The 18,704-nt window shown below is 43.7% G+C and overlaps 1 protein-coding gene and 1 pseudogene across 10 annotated transcripts in view; both read right to left on the reverse strand.

Annotated features, from left to right (window-relative positions):
• LOC148003396 (disks large homolog 5-like) overlaps window positions 1-14,494 on the reverse strand; it is a 28,409-nt gene extending 13,915 nt beyond the window's left edge. For 4 of the 10 annotated variants that reach the window (XM_087568592.1, XM_087568591.1, XM_087568585.1 and 1 more), the window contains exon 1: window positions 14,080-14,494. Coding sequence is in view for 3 of the 10 variants with exons in the window: in XM_087568586.1 (XP_087424712.1) it covers window positions 7,453-7,640 (188 nt within the window). In the remaining 7 variants the exon portion in view is untranslated. Of the gene's footprint in view, window positions 1-7,452; window positions 7,875-8,311; window positions 8,420-14,079 lie in introns of those variants that run through there. The other 6 variants (XM_087568593.1, XM_087568590.1, XM_087568586.1 and 3 more) reach the window with 5 other exon arrangements.
• LOC148003397 (reticulocalbin-1 pseudogene) lies at window positions 1,548-2,758 on the reverse strand (annotated as a pseudogene).
• Window positions 14,495-18,704: the final 4,210 nt, after the last annotated feature.

Below are 18,704 nucleotides of genomic sequence, written 5' to 3' on the forward strand. Positions count from 1 at the left end.
TCTTCAAATATTAGTGTTTTGACTTCATCCCTTCTAATTTTTTCCCTTTGACCTACTTTCATTGTTTGATTGCTATGGCTAGGACCTTAAGTACCATTTTGTACTTAAGTAGGGAAAGAGTGGGCAGCCTTGTCTAGTCCCTGATTTTAGTGGGATACCTTCAATATTCTAAGTTTAGTTTGATGTTAGGTACAGGTTTGATGTATTTTGCATTTTCCTATATTTAGATTCAGGCCTTCAATTCCTGATCTTTCCAGGACTTTATTAATGAAAGGGTAATGAATTTTGTCAAATGATTTCTCAGCATCTAATGAAATGATCATGTGGTTTTGACTTTGTTTATATGATGAATTTCGTTGATGGACTTCCGTATATTAAACCATCCCTGCATCCTTGCCATGAGGCCTACTTGACCATGATGGATGATTGTTTGGATGTGTTCTTGGATTCAGTTTGCAAGAATTTTATTGAGCATTTTTGATCAATATTCATAAATCAAATAGGTCTGAATTTCTCTACCTTTGTTGTATCCTTGTGTGGTTTAGGTATAAGAGTAATTGTGGCTTCATAGAGGGAGTTTGGTAGTGCTCTGTCTGTTTCCATTTTGCGGAATAGTTTGGACAGTATTGGTATGAAGTCTTCTATGAAGGTCTGATAGAATTCTGCACTAAATCCATCTGGTCCTGGGCTCTTTTTGGATGGGAGATGTTTAATAGCAGTTTCTATGTCTTTATGAGTTATGGGGTTGTTTCGATGGTTTATTTGTTCCTGATTTAACTGTGGTACCTGGTATCTGTATAGAAAATTGTCCATTTCCTCCACAGTTTCCAGTTTTGTTGAATATATGTTTTTGTAGTAGGATCTGATGATCTTTTTAATTTCTTCAGATTTTGTTGTTATGTCTCCCTTTTATTTCTGATTTTATTAATTTGGATACACTCTCTGTGACCTCTGGTTAATATGGCTAAGCGTTTATGTATCTTGTTGATTTTCTCAAAGAACCAGCTCCTGGGTTTGCTGATTCTTTTGATACTCGGTTTTGTTTCTTCTTATTTGATTTCAGCCCTGTGTTTCATTATTTCCTGCCTTCTACTCCTCTAGGGTTTATTTAATTTTTTCTAGAGCTTTTAGGTGTGCTGTCAAGCTGCTGACATATGCTCTCTCCTGTTTCTTTTTGCAGGCATACAGAGCTATGAGTTTTCCTCTTAGCGCTGCTTTCATTATGTCCCATAAGTTTGGGTATGTTGTATCTTCATTTTCATTAAATTCTAAGAAGTCTTTAATTTCTTTCTTATGTCTGCCATGACCAAGTTTTCATTGACTTCAACTTCCATGTATATGTGGGCTTTCTGTCCTATTTGTTGTTATTGATCAGCAGCCTTAGTCCGTGGTTTTTTGATACGAGGCATGGGATTATTTCAACCTTCCTGTATCTGTTGAGGCCGGTTTTGTGACCGATTATATGGTCAATTTTGGAGAAGGTACAATGGGATGCTGAGAAGAAGGTATATCCTTTGGTTTTAGGGTGGAGTGTTCTATAAATATATGTTAAATCCATTTGTTTCATAACCTGTTAGTCTTTCTGTGTCTCTGTTTAATTTCTATTTCCCTGATCTGTCCATTGATGAAAGTGGGGTGTTTAAATCTCCTACTATTATTGTTTGTGGTGTAATGCATGATTTTTTGAGCTTTAGAAAGGTTTCTTATTGTTTAGAGACACAACTGCTATATACTTGACAAATATAGCAATCGGCCAGAATAGAAAGCATGTGACTGTTGGCCACATGAGGATGAGTTTCTTTCAAAGATCATCATGATTTTTGGTAAGATCTTCCCTGTAATTGGTGGCATGGCTTCTCACAAACATGGTCCAGTTGTCTAGAATCTCCTCCTTGGTCAGCATCTCATCCTTGTTTTTATCTGACTCATACACCAGATGCTGGGCCTCAGCCTGTGCATGGTCATAGTCCTGAGGGAGGATCCAATGGTGAATCTCATCCTAATCCAGTTTCCCATCCTTGTTCAGATCTGGGAAATCATTGAACTGCTCCCCAGACAAAACCCAGTCGGTCTCAGGGCAATTGTCCTCGTGAGTAAAAGATGTCCACAATGTACTCATACTCGTCCACAAAACCATCCCCGTTCTTGTCGATATTCTCCAGTGTTTCCAGAACTACAATCTCCTTCATATGTTCTAAATCCTCTTAGTGCAGAAAAGCAATGAACCCGTCCTGAGTAGCTGTCAGGTCACCGTCAAGGCCTTAAACCTCCTCTCATCTCGTGGAGGAAACTTTTTAAAGTTGTGATGATCAGAGCTATCTTGGAATTCAGCAAGGTTTCCCAGGTAGTAGCCATAGGTAGCCTGCTTGTATTCTTCCCAGGAGATTTTTCATCTATGTCCCTATCATAATCCTTCCAGAGTTTAGCCACATTTTGGTTGATGTATCTTTTCTGTACCTGTTTGATCCAAACTTTCAGATCCTCAGTAGTAACAAGGTTGCATTCATCACTGTCAATTGGATCAACAATTTTCCCCAGCCTCTCCTGCTCTCGTCCAGGATTAGCTATCAAAGGTCTTGGAGTCCTCCTTGCCCAGGAAGACCTCATGATCGTACAGGAAGCTGTGCTTATGCTCTGGTGGCCACTCGCCCTGCTCTGAATTGGGACAAACCATGTGCTCCTTGCTCATCATGCTCTTGGCATGAACGCCAGGACCAGTGCCAGCAGCAGCCCATGGAGAGTCCCAGGCTGACACCATGCACCACAGTCGCGATCAAAGGGAGGCAGCAGGGAAGTAGGGGCTCAGAGCAGCTTATCCGCTGTCCCTTCCCCAGAGAGGGCTTTTGTTACATTTCGAATGTTATCCATTTTCCTGGTTTCCACAAAACCCCTTATAAAAACCCCTCCCCCTTCTACTGTGAGGGTGTTACCACACCCACCCAAACACCCAGGCCTATCTGCCTCCCTGTTCTGGTTTCCTCTACACTGGGGCATCAAGCCTTGACAAGACCAAGGGCTTCTCCTCCCATTTGTGCCCAAGAAGGCCATCCTCTTCTACATATGCAGCTGTAGCCATGGGTCTGTCCATGTGTACTCTTTGGATGGTGGTTTCGGTCCTGGGAACTCTGGGTGTTTCTTAGTGTTGTTCTTATGGGACTGTAAACCCCTTCAGCTCCCTCAATCCTTTCTCTTACTCCTCCATTGGGGACCCTGCTCTCAGCTGAATGGTTGGCTGCAAATATCTGCCTCTGTATTTGTCATCCTCTTTACCCCACTCTTTTGAGCAGATCACCACAGAGCAGCGAAGATGTATTGTCTTGGCCTGATGATGTACAGACAAATAGATGATTTCTTAATTCTTATGATGGCTCTATAAGAATTCCTAAAATTAGATTAGTAATTTTAAGCTCCCTTATAATGGGACAGCTATTATGTTTTCTCTGGTAATCAAAATTGCATTGAGAACTCTTCCTTCTTAAACTTTCACGAGTGAATTGCTTCTGCAATACCAAGCAGGCATCTACAAATTAGAACCCAATCTAAGAGGGTATAAAGCAATTAACAAAAGTTCATTAAAAGAGAACTAATGATTTACTATAGGTGCAAGGACTGAACGTAAATAATTGACTGGATTTGCCTATAGGCAATTTCACTTATTCTTTTCTCATAAAAATTACAGCTTTTAACTCTCCATGAACATGCAGAGCCAGTGACAGATGGTGACAGTTTATCCTGATGATTACTCTTCATGGATATGCATGTAAACATTCTCTGTCGTAAACTGATTATCCAACTTATGATTTGAATTCCTGTGCAAACTTGTGGTGAACTTTTCACCATGTGATGCTGTGTTCAGAAAGATATACAAATGCTGAGGACAAAGAGAGAGAAAGCTTTTTAGACAGAACTGAACTGAATAGAACAGAACTCAAGAAGAACTTAGAAGTAAAGGCATAGCGTTGAGAGTAAGGCATTGAGAGTAAGGGAATTATTGTGTCATAAGAGCAAGAGGAAAGGAGATAAGAAGAAGAGAGCAAGGAGAACCTTATAAGTCAAACTTTATGGCGGGAAACCTTTGTAGAAATTCTAGGAAAACGGAAGAACTTATAAATAAAGGTTAAAATCACTACTCTTCAGTCTTCAGCCTGGCTCACTGGCTAGCCTGTGCTCTTCAGTCAGGCTCACTGGCTAGCCTCTGCTCTTCAGTCAGGCTCACTCTCTAGCCTCTGCTCTTCAGCCTGGCTCACTGGCTAGCCTCTGCTCTTCAGTCAGACTCACTGGCTAGCCTCTGCTCTTCAGTCAGGGTCACTGGCTAGCCTCTGCTCTTCAGCCTGGCTCACTGGCTAACCTGTGCTCTTCAGTCAGGCTCACTGGCTACCCTCTGTTCTTCAGTCAGCCTCACTGGCTAGCCTCTGCTCTTCAGTCAGGCTCACTGGCTAGCCTGTTCTCTTCAGTCAGGCTCACTGTCTACCCTGTGCTCTTCAGTCAGGTTCCCGGCTAGCCTCTGCTCTTCAGTCAGGCTCACTGGCTAGCCTCTGCTCTTCAGTTAGGCTCACTGACTAGCCTCTGCTCTTCAGTCAGGCTCACTGGCTAGCCTCTGCTCTTCAGCCTGGCTCACTGGCTAGCCTCTGCTCTTCAGTCAGACTCACAGGCTAGCCTGTGCTCTTCAGCCTGGCTCACTGCCTAGACTCTGCTTTTCAGCTGGGATCACTGGCTAGCCTCTGCTCTTCAGTCAGGCTCACTGGCTAGCCTCTGCTCTTCAGCTAGGCTCACTGGCTAGCCTCTGTTCTTCAGCTTGGCTCACTGGCTAGCCTCTGCTCTTCAGTCAGGTTCACTGTCTAGCCTCTGCTATTCAGTTAGGCTCACTGGCTAGACTCTGCTTCTCAGCTGGGCTCACTGGCCTATGGGGCCCTAGCACATCGCTTAACCATCTGCTCATGACTGCCTGACCACACTGACCACCTGACTGGTCACCCTGACTTCTTAAAGTCATTCTCTAGAAAGAGCACAAGAAACCAAAGAGAAACACCACAGCAAACTTTTCCCATGGGCTCCTCTTTAACCTTAAGTGCTTTCATTATTTCTTTAAAAGAGTGAAATATAATTTTGGTTATTCATATGGCCAAGAGAGCTGTGCAGTAGTCATTGCTTTAGGGAATTTGGTGGTAAATCAAAAGATTCCTTTATTCTATCACAATGTTATCTGTATGCTGTAAGATGTATGTTTGAAAACACAACACCAAATTCCTAAAATCTAGATGTTTTAAGACATCAGCTCATGGAGAAACATAACTGCTTCCTATCTAGACTGGGCTTTTTTGCTATACTGCAGGTACAATCAATTTTCCACACTACTTCCATGATTTTCAAGAATGATTAAGAGAAAAATAAGTTGAACATAATGGCCAGAAAGGGGGTTCTGTCAAGTTGTCTTATGTGGGACAAGATACCAAAGTATGATGGTAAACCTAAAACCACCTGTTCCCAAAACTAACAGAACTTACAGAAAATACATACTTTCTTATCATTCCTCCTCCCCAATGATCAGTGATTTAATGAGCACCTACTACGATCCTAGCACTGTGCATCTAAGTGTGTAATGGTGATTAAAAAACTTAATAAAAAGCCTCATTAGGAATAAAGAAAAATGAAACATAACTTTGAAACTCAGAATTCAATATAAGCAAAACCACCACCATTTCTTCAACTGGTGATTTCTGAAAACTTCATCATTTTTTCCATGGGCTTCTATAGTAATGATACTGAGTCTTGATTTGGTAAATCACAAAAAGCAAGTCACACTTCTTTCTTGGCTCCCACAACTGTCAAAGGGAACAACACTGTTGCTGTCCATTGTGCTTCCCTATCAATCCTTTTATGGATGGTAATGAATTCCAGTCTTTTCAATGTGAAAACAGGCCACCACTTGAGGGCAAAGGTTATTAAAATTACCCAAACCGGTATATTCTGTAAAATTTTCACATAGCATTTTACTGATATCACAATGTAAATTCACCACAAATATTTAACCAATGAAAATATTGAATAGCTCTGCAAATAGGAGCGATAATCATATATACTTGAAATCAACTATTATGGAAACAAAGGACGTACTAGGAGAAAAGATACATCACTAAAAGCTACACAAGCAGCAAAAAAGACACTACATTTCTTGGTTTAAAAGTTAGATGATACACTTGATCTTTAAAGACAGGCAATATACTTGATCTTTAATCCCTTCAACTGTGCCCTGTCCACATAGAAACTGCAGTAGATGACAATCTTTTGTAAGATTTATTTATTTATATGTGAGACAATGCAGCTGTCTTCAGACACACCAGAAGAGGGCATCAGTACTCCTTACAGATGGTTGTGAGCCACCATGTGGTTGCTGGCATTTGAACTCAGGACCTCTGGAAGAACACTTGGTGCTCTTACCCACTGAGCCATCTCTCCAGCCTTCACAATGGCCTCTTACACAGCATCACAGTGGTCTATTTCACTAGATGGCTCCACGGTGATAACAGAGAAACTTTCACAGTTCCTGAGCACTTCTGAGTTCAAACACCACCAGTGCCAACTCTGTGCTGTTGGCACATTCTGACCTTCTCCTAAGGGTTGTCAGCCACAAAAGGGACAGGTTAGCACCACACAGCACTCACTGCCCAATCCTAAAAACCCCCTCGATTCTGAAAAAGCCACATTCCATGCTTGCTCCATATTTGAGGAAGCCAAATGTTGATCCGGCTCAAGGCTCTTCTTTTCTTAGCTCATCAACTTTCTTTTTCCACTTCTTGTCACAAGAAGTATTTTTTTTATGCTGCAACTACACTGCAATGTGTGAAGAAAACCAACATCAACTCTGGGTGTCACCTCTTGAAATTTAAAATTCACAAAACAATTCATGGCTTTCTAATCAGCACCATGAAAAATAAACAAAAACAAGCAAAACCATTCCAAAGGAACTTGCTGATCTGGAGGCCTGCTCATAGCAGGTAGGAAAGAATTAAATTATGCAGAACTGTAATCTCTCAGAGCTTTGGAGGCTAAAAAAGAGGAAATCTCTGTTTATGTTCCCTTTTCCCGAGTAATTGAAGGAGGGTATTTTACATCTTCCAAATACAATCTCTTGCAAGGGGCAACCAATTTCAAAGTAGATCAGAAGAAATCTATTAAATAATACATTCATTGCCTGAGGTTTTAAGAAAATATTTGCCCACGATCCCAGTCCTTTAACAGCACACTCCAGATTACCTCTCCACTCTTTCCCAATGCCATGGGCTTTCCAATCCCTGCTTCAGCTCTCCATACATCCCTGAACCCTCCCTTCCCCTACCCAATGGGCTCACTTTGCATTGCCTCCTTCTGCCACTGCTTTCCCAGGACAGGGGGAAGGGGGGCGGGGGGGCAGGGCCAGAACCAGCCAAGGAGGGACATGGGTCTCCTACCTACCTTGATTCTGCTGCTCTGGCGGTGCAGCCCGCCCTGCTTGCTGCTTGCTGTCCCTGGGGACCAGACCGAGGTCCGGCTAGGGGTCCGGGCAAGCGCCAGGCCTCGAGGTCCCCTGGCAGGGCTGGCCTGGGCTTCTTCCCTGGACACTGCGAGGCTGCAGTCTCTGTTGGAAACCCCACCACTGTCATAGCGCGCCTGCCCCAGGCGGAGCTGACCCCCAAAGCCGCTAAGGTCCCCTTCCCTGGTCTCTTCTTCTGCTTTTTCTTTTCTTTTTTTCTTTCTCTTTTTGTTCGCGACCTGGCGCCTGCGAAGAGCTCGTCTCCAGGAAGGAGGACATCGTGCAGGCAGAATCACCTCTGGGCCCTGCCGGGGTTGGAGAGGGAGAGAGAGGAGTCAGCTTGGGCGGCGGCGCCCCGGCTGCCGGCACCTGCGGAAGGAAAACTCGCCCAGGCACACGCGCTGCTGCGGGCGCCAAATATAACGCGCGCGCCCCGCCCCCTCAGTCCCCGCGCTCACCCACGAGCTCCGCGTGCCCTGAGGCCCGGCTCGGGCGCGGTCGAACGGCGGGGTGGGAAGGACACATGTGCCCACTCCGTGGGGCAGACAACAGGGCGAGGGGCGACACCGGGAGGCCTGTGGTGCGGAGCTCCGGGCTCCGTCCAGGCGGGTCAGTCCCCTCTCAGGGCTCTGAGGAGGCACAGGGCGGCTTCTGCGGCCCCCAGGCCCAGCGTGACCTAACTGTGGCCATAGCCTCAGGAGCTCCCAGCTGCCCCAGGCTGGAGGCTTGGGCATGGCGATTGTGGTTGCCACTCTCCTAGGCTGGCTCAGCAGGGCGCAAGCCACCACCTGCTGTCCTCACCTGAAGGCATCCTGATGGCCATGAGAGCCCACATCCAGCAGGTGAGCCTCAGGGCACAGGGCCATGGTCTTGGGTCTGCACCTTGTTGCCAGCCCCTCACATATATGGCAGCATCACACATATGGCTCCTTCTACCAACCGCCACTAATTACCATTTGGACATTCCATCACAGTGTTCTCAAGAAGAAAGATGCAAACAAACACGAAAAGAATGAAATTTAAAATCTTTTTTATCAGGCTGGAGAGATGGCTTGGTGGTTAAGAGCGCTGCTTCTCCAGTGCTCTCAAGTTCAATTCCCAGCAACTACATGGTGACCTACAACTATCTGTAGTGGGATCCAATGCCCTCTTCTGTCTGAAGTTCTCTTCTGACATGCAGGCACACTCGCAAACAGAGTGCTCATGTACATAAATAAATAAATCTTTAAAAATAAAACCTTCTAATCAGTTAATGTATCTACATCTAGAAGCTAGAAAAGGGTCACAGCAATATTAAAAATAATTCAGAAATGGTAAAGGGATGTACGAGAGTCACAAAATTCATTGGGCAAGATGGTGTATGCCTGGAATCCCAAAACTCAGAAGGCTGAGGTAGGTGGATTGCCTTGAGTTCAAGGCTAGACTAAAGTGTGAGACCTTGTATTAGAAAACAAAACAATTGGGGAGGGGATGGAGAGAGAGACAGAGAGACAGAGAAAGACAGAGAGGGAGACAGAGACAGAGAGCCAGCGCCAGAGAGAGACAGAGAGAGAGAGAGAGAGAGAGAGAGAGAGAGAGAGAGAGAGACCTCGACATCATTTCTTGCACTGATGACAAGCTACTGAAGAATGTGAATGTCTCCTACCAAACACTGAGATAATGCCAATGATAGAATGGGTTTCTTATTAAGATATCATAAAATGTAGGTGGAAAAGTAAAGGAATGTATAATAAGTAAAAGAGAAATCCTAAATTTGGAAAGCCTAAATTTAGAAGACTGTATAAGTTTAAGTCATAGGGGAGGGGATGAGACGATGTGGGGGAGAGAATAATCAGAATAAATTATATATGTGTATGAAAATGTTAACTAAGAGCAACCAATGAAAAGAGAAGAGCAGGTTTATTTTACGATGAAATTGAGTTCCCATATGACACTATATAACATTTTGTGAATGGATTATATGAATTATCTGCAATAAAAAAATCAATTGTTATTAAAGATGTGGTTGTGTTCATATTAATTTCAAGTGTTTTAAATTCTTTTTTTACTTGCCTATTTATTGATTGATTTTTTTTAAGATAGGGTTTTCCTATGTAGACCAGGTTGACTCAAAAAAGAGACCCACCTGCCTATGCCTCCAAAGAGTTAGGATCAAAAGTGTATACACACACATGAAATTTACATTCTTAAAGTCATAAAAAATTACAGCTATCAACTTGGTACAATTATTGAACAGTGATCAAGTGAATAGAAATATCAGAAACAAATTTAAGGCATTAGGTTACTGTTGTTTAAAGGATCTTGAGCAGCATATATATTTCAAATCATCCAGGAGATACATTGTGAAAAAAAAATGAAACTGGGTAAAGATGATTTAAATTTTTTTAATCTATTAAAAATTTTAAAGTGCATTCGATATGAAAGTGTAAGTGATATACTTCACACTTTTGCTTATATACCATCTTCAATTTTATGTGCATTCTGCAAATATTGTCCATGTTTATTCAGGCTCTTATTATTTCCCCATGACTGATAACATTCACAGAAATCATATTGAGCAAACTGTATATGTTGACGTATAATAGAATTGTATTCTACACAGTATAGCATAGAAATATGTATACATAACTTCTCATATGTGTGTATATACATATGTAGATGGCTCAAGAAAATGAGTATCACTTTATCATTGTGGTATTATTTTCATCAAAATCCTGAGAACATTGAAATGGCATCAAATAGTGACCAGATCTGCAAAAAAATCCACAAAATAAACTCTTACAAAGAATCTAAAGATACTGGCAAAAGATGCAAAAATATTAAAGTCTCAATGAAATATAAAGTCCAGATGAAATTCTGTATAATATTTTCTCAACTCTAGGATAATGTATTTTTGTACAACTATCAATAAAAGGCCTGAATTTTGAAGAATTCAAAAGTAGTGCAGTATAAATATGCAGTGGTCAATACTGTTGCATACCATTTTACATAACTGCATACACTCTTGTTCTTTTGTTCCGTGGTCTAGCGACGAACTCGGGTAGATTTATGGGGAACCATTGCATAGTAGACTTGAACTGGATTAATTTGGGGGTGAGTAAGTCATATTTTGGTAACGTTGCTTTAAAAATAAACCGTTGGATATTAGTACAGCAAGTAATTCTCCCTGAAGGAAAAACCAGACACCAAGAACCTAGACCACTGCTGTCCATGAGAAATTTGTAGATGATAGAAATATTCTATATCTGCAGTGTTTCTGGCTATGGATTCTGGCTGGCTGTTTGCCTCCTGGTTTGCCTGATGTGACTAAAGATGCAGATTTTAGTTCTAAGTTTAGTTCATCTCAAATAGCCATGTGTGACCAGTGGATGCCATTTGAACAGTGTAGCCACAGAAAACTGAAGCAGTGTAACCAAAGACTCACCTAGGAGTCAGTTGACCTCCTAGAAGTGACTTGGGAAAACGTTGGCAATGATAGCCACTACTTAACTACTAAATATATTGACTCATCAGTCCCAAAGACAACTCAGTGAATTAAACACTCGTTATCATCCTCACTGTGCAGATAAGGGAACTGAGTCACACAAAGGTAAAATAACTTCTCCAGGGTTGAACATCTAACGGGTGTGAGAGCCAAGCTTTGAGTCCAACTACAAAGTAGATCGGCATATAATGGGTTGGTCTGTGCTGCTGTATATTCAAATGCTAAATTCTGTACCCTAAAGCCTGGTTGCTCCAACACAAGGAGATCCTCATGTATACCAGATTTTTTTTTGCCTCCTATGTTATCCCTGATTGGTTAATAAAATCCTTACAACAAGGGCTGTGCAGAAGAGAGGGGACAGAGCAAAGTTTCCCTGGGCCTGGGGACTCAGGCAGGGTCCACGAGGAGAGAGAAAGGACATGGGAGGAGAAGGAAGGAGACACCACCCCATAGGGTAGGTGGATCGTGAGTGTATTGCCATGAGGGCCAGCCTGTCAGAACAGGAGTGGTCCAGGCAGAGCATGGCAAGCAGTACCTCGGGGTTATGGACAGGGAAGCAGAAAAAATAGCACAGAGGGTTGATGTCTACCCAGCTCTAATGCTTTAAGGCTTATTATAAATCTAAAAGTTTTGTGTCTTTTATTTGGGAACTAAATGATCTACGGTGGGTTAGAAACCCCCTAATAATATTTACTGTAGCAATGGTCACTCATTTATTGTGGTATTTTAAATATAACACACATTGAATCTCACAATTCAGGTGCAAGGCTTTTTATGTTCCCAATGTGACTGTACACCTGAGGTCATGTCTAGGTATAGAGAGAGAACATGGCAGAAATACCTAGAACATTTTAAGGTCACCACACCGACCAAATGAAAGCCACAGGCTATACAGACTATGATGGATGAGGAGAAGGCTTAGTGCTCTCTGGGAGTCCCCTTCCCTAGCCTTGGGATAAGACTACCAGTAAGCCAAGACATATTCCTCTTTCATTTCTCACAGAGCCAGGGGTAGACCCACATATATGATTTCTTTGCCTGCAGTGTATTTTTCCAAGCGCTGCCCTGTTTGAGGACTTGGCAAAGGTAAGCACCGTCAGTGGAAGGACAGCATATAAATTCTGTATATCTCTGCTCTGACAGCATGTAGCACAGTCCTATCAAGTACTGGAAGCCTTGCTGGAAAGATTAATCAACCTCCAAGATCAAATGGAAGCAACCCAATGGCCACATGGCTGTAAATCAAGTCTGAAACCATAGCCCATTATGGAAGTTCATCCTTGGATCTTATGTCAAAGAGCATTAGCTCCCACAACTGTCAAAGGGAACAACACTGTCGCTGTCCATTGTGCTTCCCTGTCAATCCTGCTATGGATGGTAATGAATTCCAGTCTTTTCAATGTGAAAACAGGCCACCACTTGAGGGGAAAGGTTATTACAATTACCCAAACCGGTATATTCTGTAAAATTTTCACATAGCATTTTACTGATATCACAATGTAAATTCACCACAAATATTTAACCAATGAAAATATTGAATAGCTCTGCAAATAGGAGCGATAATCATATATACTTGAAAACAACTATCATGGAAACAAACGACATAATAGGAGAAAAGTTACATCACTTAAAGGTACAGAAGCAGCAAAAAAGACACTACATTTCTTGGTTTGAATGTTAGGTGATACACTTGATCTTTAAAGACAGGCAATGTACTTGATCTTTAAGCCCTTCAACTGTGCCCTGTCCACATAGAAACTGCAGTAGATGAGAATCTTTTGTAAGATTTATTTATTTATATGTGAGACAATGCAGCTGTCTTCAGACACAACCGAAGAGGGCATCAGTACTCCTTACAGATGGTTGTGAGCCACCATGTGGTTGCTGGCATTTGAACTCAGGACCTCTGGAAGAACACTTGGTGCTCTTACCCACTGAGCCATCTCTCCAGCCCTCACAATGGCCTCTTACACAGCATCACAGTGGTCTATTTCACTAGATGGCTCCAGGGTGATAACAGAGAAACTTTCACAGTTCCTGAGCACTTCTGAGTTCAAACACCACCAGTGCCCACTCTGTGCTGTTGGCACATTCTGACCTTCTCCTAAGGGTTGTCAGCCACACAAGGGACGGTTAGCCCCAGACAGCATTCACTGCCCTATCCTAAAAACCCCCTCGATTCTGAAAAAGCCACATTCCATGCTTGCTCCATATTTGAGGAAGCCAAATGTTTGATCTGGCTCAAGGCTCTACTTTTCTTAGCTCATCAACTTTCTTTTTCCAGTTCTTGTCACAAGAAGCATTTTTTTATGCTGCAACTACACTGCAATGTGTGAAGGAAACCACCATAAACTCTGGGTGCCACCCTTGAAATTTAAAATTCACAAAACAATTCATGGCTTTCTAATCAGCACCATGGAAAATAAACAAAAACAAGCAAAACCATTCCAAAGGAACTTGCTGATCTGGAGGCCTGCTCATAGCAGGTAGGAAAGAATTAAATTATGCAGAAGTGTAATCTCTCAGAGCTTTGGAGGCTAAAAAAGAGGAAATCTCTGTTTATGTTCCCTTTCTACGAGTAATTGAAGGAGGGTATTTTACATCCTCCAAATACAATCTCTTGCAAGGGGCAACCAATTACAAAGTAGAACAGAAGAAATCTATTAAATAATACATTCACTGCCTGAGGTTTTAAGGAAATATTTTCCCATGATCCCTGTCCTTTAACATACAATGGAAACATTACAGGGAGTGTGCCACCAGGCTAAGCTGCCTCTGAAATGCCTGTCCTGCCCTGGCAGGTACAGGCCATTTAATTCCAAGTCATCTGGAGAGGTGTGACAGCCCCAAGTTGCTCTGGGGATGTCAGAGCACAGCTCTCATGCACACTCCAGAGCACCTCTACACTCTTTCCCAATGCCATAGGCTTTCCAATCCCTGCTTCAACTCTCCATCCATCCCTGAACCCTCCCTTCCCCTACCCAATGGGCTCACTTTGCATTGCCTCCTTCTGCCACTGCTTTCCCAGGGCGGGGGTGGGGGGGCCCGGAAGGAGCCTAAGGACTGGCGCTGGTCTCCTACCTACCTTGATGATGCTGCTCTTAAGGTGCAGCCCGCCCTCCTTGAGGCTTGCTGTCCCTGGGGACCAGACCGGAGGTCGGGCAGGGGTCCGCGCGGGCGCCAGGCCTCCAGTTCCCCAGGCAGGACTAGCCTCGGCTTCTTCCCTGGAAACTGCTTGGTGGAGTCGCCCTTGGAAACACCGCCGCTGTCTTAGCGCGCCCTCCCGTGGCCGAGGTGACCCCCAAAGCCGTTACCTCCCCCTTCTCTGTCAGCTTCTTCTGATTTTTCTTTTCTTTTTTTTCTTTTCTCTTTTTGTTCGCGACGTGGCGCCTGCTAAGAGCTCGTCTACAGGAAGGAGGACATCGTGCAGGCAGAATCACCTCTGGGCCCTGCCGGGGTCGGAGAGGGAGAGAGAGGAGTCAGCTTGGGCGGCGGCGCCCTGGCTGCCGGCACCCGCGGAAGGAAAACTCGCCCAGGCACACGCGCTGCTGCGTGCGCCAAATATAACGCGCGCGCCCGGTCCCCTCAGGCCCCGCGCTCACCCACGAGCTCCGCGTGCCCTGAGGCCCGGCTCGGGCGCGGTCCTACGGCGGGGTGGGAAGGACACGTGTGCCCACTCCGGGGTGCAGGAACACCGGGAGGCGCGACACGGGGAGGCGCGTGGTGCGGACCCCCGGCTCCGCTCAGGCCAGTCAGTCCCCTCTCAGGGCTCGGCGGAGGCCGGGGTGGCGTCTGCGGCCCCCAGGCCCACCGTGACCTAACCGCGGCCATCGCCTCCGGAGCTTCCAGCTGCCCCAGGCTGGAGGCTTGGGCATGGCGATTGTGGTTGCCACTCTCCTAGGCCGGTTCAGCAGGGCACAAGCCACCACCTGCTGTCCTCACCTGAAGGCATCCTGATGGGGCTGAGAGCCCACATCCAGCAGGGGAGCCTCAGGGCAGGGGGCCATGGTCTTGGCTCTGCACCTTGTTGCCAGCCCCTCACACATATGGCAGCATCACACATATGGCTCCTTCTACCAACCGCCACTAATTACCATTTGGACATTCCATTACAGTGTTCTCAAGAAGAAAGATGCAAACAAACACGAAAAGAATGAAATTTAAAATCTTTTTTATCAGGCTGGAGAGATGACATGGTGGTTAAGAGCGCTGCTTCTCCAGTGCTCCCAAGTTCAATTCCCAGCAACCACATGGTGACCAACAACTATCTGTAGTGGGATCCAATGCCCTCTTCTGTCTGAATCTCTCTTCTGACATGCAGGCACACTCGCAGAGTGTTCATGTACATAAATAAATAAATCTTTAAAAATAAAACCTTCTAATCAGTTAATGTATCTACATCTAGAAGCTAGAAAAGGGTCACAGCAATATTAAAAATAATTCAGACATAACATGGCAGAAATACCTAAAACATTTTAAGGTCATCACACCGACCAAATGAAAGCCACAGGCTATACAGACTACGATGGATGAGGAGAAGGCTTCGTGATCTCTGGGAGTCCCCTTCCCTAGACTTGGGATAAGACTACCAGTAAGCCAAGACATATTCCTCTTTCATTTCTCACAGAGCCAGGGGTAGACCCACATATATGATTTCTTTGTTGCAGTGTTTTTTTATCCAAACGCTGCCCTGTTTGAGGACTAGTCAAGGGTAAGCATCATCAGAGGAAGGCCAGCATATAAATTCTGTATATCTCTGCTCTGACAGCATGTAGCACAATCCTATCAAGTACTGGAAGCCTTGCTGGAAAGATTAACCAACCTCTAGGATCAAAAGGAAGCAACCGGAGGGCCACATGGCTGTAAATCAAGTCTGAAACCATAACCCATTATGGAAGTTCATCCTTGGATCTTATGTCAAACAGCAGTAGCATCGAAAAGAAAAACAAAAGTGAAATGGCAAGGTGACGGGTAATGACCCCATGGCAAGGATATCTAAGTCATGTGGAAAGATCCCAGTGCAAAGAGATCTAGCAAACATACATGTCCATGAAGCTTTCACCAAGAATCCCCATTCTGTGTTCTAAAACATTATATATATATACACACACACACAGTGAATCCTCATTCATGGTCAGCTACAGGGATTGATTCTCTGGGAACCTGACTTTGAGACTGAGATAGATATATAAAGGTATTTGACAAGTGCTCTTGGGGACAATGGCTGTGACAAAGAGGAGAGAAGGGGATTGGGCAGAGAGCACTCTGGCTCTAATGCAGTCACAAGGGCATGCAGGCAGCCCTGTGTGGGGCTCAGGAGCTGGCCTGACCCTGAAGTCTTAGCCTGTACTGGAACAAGCAGGAGGCCTGGCCTTGAAGTCCCCATTGGCTAAGGATGAGGTTCCTGGTCAGAAACTAGTTACCACATTGTAACCACATGGCCATCCCTTCTCCAATATCATTCTTCCTGAATTTCCAAGTCCAATCATGAGGATATTTGGCGCTACACTCTGATCTTTTACTCGGAGCAAACATAAAACTCAGGCAGATGGGCAGTGAGTGGAATGGCCTAAGGTTAGGCTAAACCTCAATTTTAATGGGTCCATAATTTCAGGAGGGAGTCCATTTGGCATTGTCATCTGTGGCTTCTGTGTTCTTATCCCGGGTGTGGTGACTCTGTCCCGCGCTGTCTCTCGCCAGCAAGAATACGCAGGAACCCTTCATGATAAAAGTCCTGGAAAGAATAGGAATTCAAGGCCCATACCTAAGCATAATAAAAGCCATATACAGCAAACCAATTGCTAACATTAAACTAAATGGAGAGAAACTTGAAGCAATACCACTCAAATCAGGGACTAGACAAGGCTGCCTACTCTCTCCCTACTTATTCAATACAGTTGTTGAAGTTCTAGCCAGAGCAATCAGAAAACAAAAGGAGGTCAAGGGGATACAGATTGGAAAAGAAGAAGTCAAAATATCACTATTTGCAGATGATATGATAGTATATTTAAGTGATCCCAAAAGTTCCACCAGAGAACTACTAAAGCTGATAAATAACTTCAGCAAAGTGGCTGGGTATAAAATTAACTCAAATAAATCTGTAGCCTTCCTCTACACAAAACAGAAAAAAGCCGAGAAAGAAATCAGGGAAACGACACCCTTCATAATAGACCCAAATAATATAAAGTACCTCGGTGTGACGTTAACTAAGCAAGTAAAAGATCTGTACAATAAGAACTTCAAGACTCTGAAGAAAGAAATTGAAGAAGTCCTCAGAAGATGGAAAGATCTTCCATGCTCATGGATTGGCAGGATTAATATAGTAAAAATGGCCATTTTACCAAAAGCGATCTACAGATTCAATGCAATCCCCATCAAAATACCAATCCAATTCTTCAAAGAGTTAGACAGAACAATTTGCAAATTCATCTGGAATAACAAAAAACCCAGGATAGCTAAAACTATCCTCAGTATAAAAGGACTTCAGGGGGAATCACTATCCCTGAACTCAAGCAGTATTACAGAGCAATAGTGATAAAAACTGCATGGTATTGGTACAGAGACAGACAGATAGACCAATGGAACAGAATTGAACACCCAGAAATAATCCCACACACCTATGGGCACTTGATTTTTGACAAAGAAGCCAAAACCATCAAATGGAAAAAAGATAGCATTTTCAGAAAATGGTGCTGGTTCAACTGGAGGGCAACATGTAGAAGAATGCAGATAGATCCATGCTTATCACCCTGTACAAAGCTTAAGTCCAAGTGGATCAAGCATCTCCACATCAAGCCAGACACACTCAAACTAATAGAAGAAAAACTAGGGAAGCATCTGGAACACATGGGCTCTGGAAAAAATTTCCTGAACAAAACACCAATGGCTTATGCTCTAAGATCAAGAATCGACAAATGGGATCTCATAAAACTGCAAAGCTTCTGTAAGGCAAAGGACACTGTGGTTAGGACAAAATGGCAACCAACAGATTGGGAAAAGATCTTTACCAATCCTACAACAGATAGAGGCCTTATATCCAAAATATACAAAGAACTCAAGAAGTTAGACCGCAGGGAGACAAATAACCCTATTAAAAAATGGGGTTCAGAGCTAAACAAAGAATTCACAGCTGAGGGATGCCGAATGTCTGAGAAACACCTAAAGAAATGTTCAACATCTTTAGTCATAAGGGAAATGCAAATCAAAACAACCCTGAGATTTCACCTCACACCAGTGAGAATGACTAAGATCAAAAACTCAGGTCACAGCAGATGCCGGTGAGGATGCGGAGAAAGAGGTACACTCCTCCATTGTTGGTGGGATTGCAGACTGGTACAACCATTCTGGAAATCAGTCTGGAGGTTCCTCAGAAAATTGGACATTGAACTGCCTGAGGATCCAGCTATACCTCTCTTGGGCATATACCCAAAAGATGCCCCAACATATAAAAAAGACACGTGCCCACTATGTTCATTGCAGCCTTATTTATAATAGCCAGAAGCTGGAAAGAACCCAGATGCCCTCAACAGAGGAATGGATACAGAAAATGTGGTACATCTACACAATGGAATATTACTCAGCTATCAAAAACAATGACTTCATGAAATTCGTAGGCAAATGGTCGGAACTGGAAAATATCATCCTGAGTGAGGTAACCCAATCACAGAAAAACACACATGGTATGCACTCATTGATAAGTGGCTATTAGCC

Source organism: Rattus norvegicus, chromosome 9 (genome assembly GCF_021556685.1).
Source record: "Rattus norvegicus strain SHRSP/BbbUtx chromosome 9, alternate assembly SHRSP_T2T, whole genome shotgun sequence".
Taxonomy (NCBI): Eukaryota; Metazoa; Chordata; class Mammalia; order Rodentia; family Muridae; genus Rattus; species Rattus norvegicus.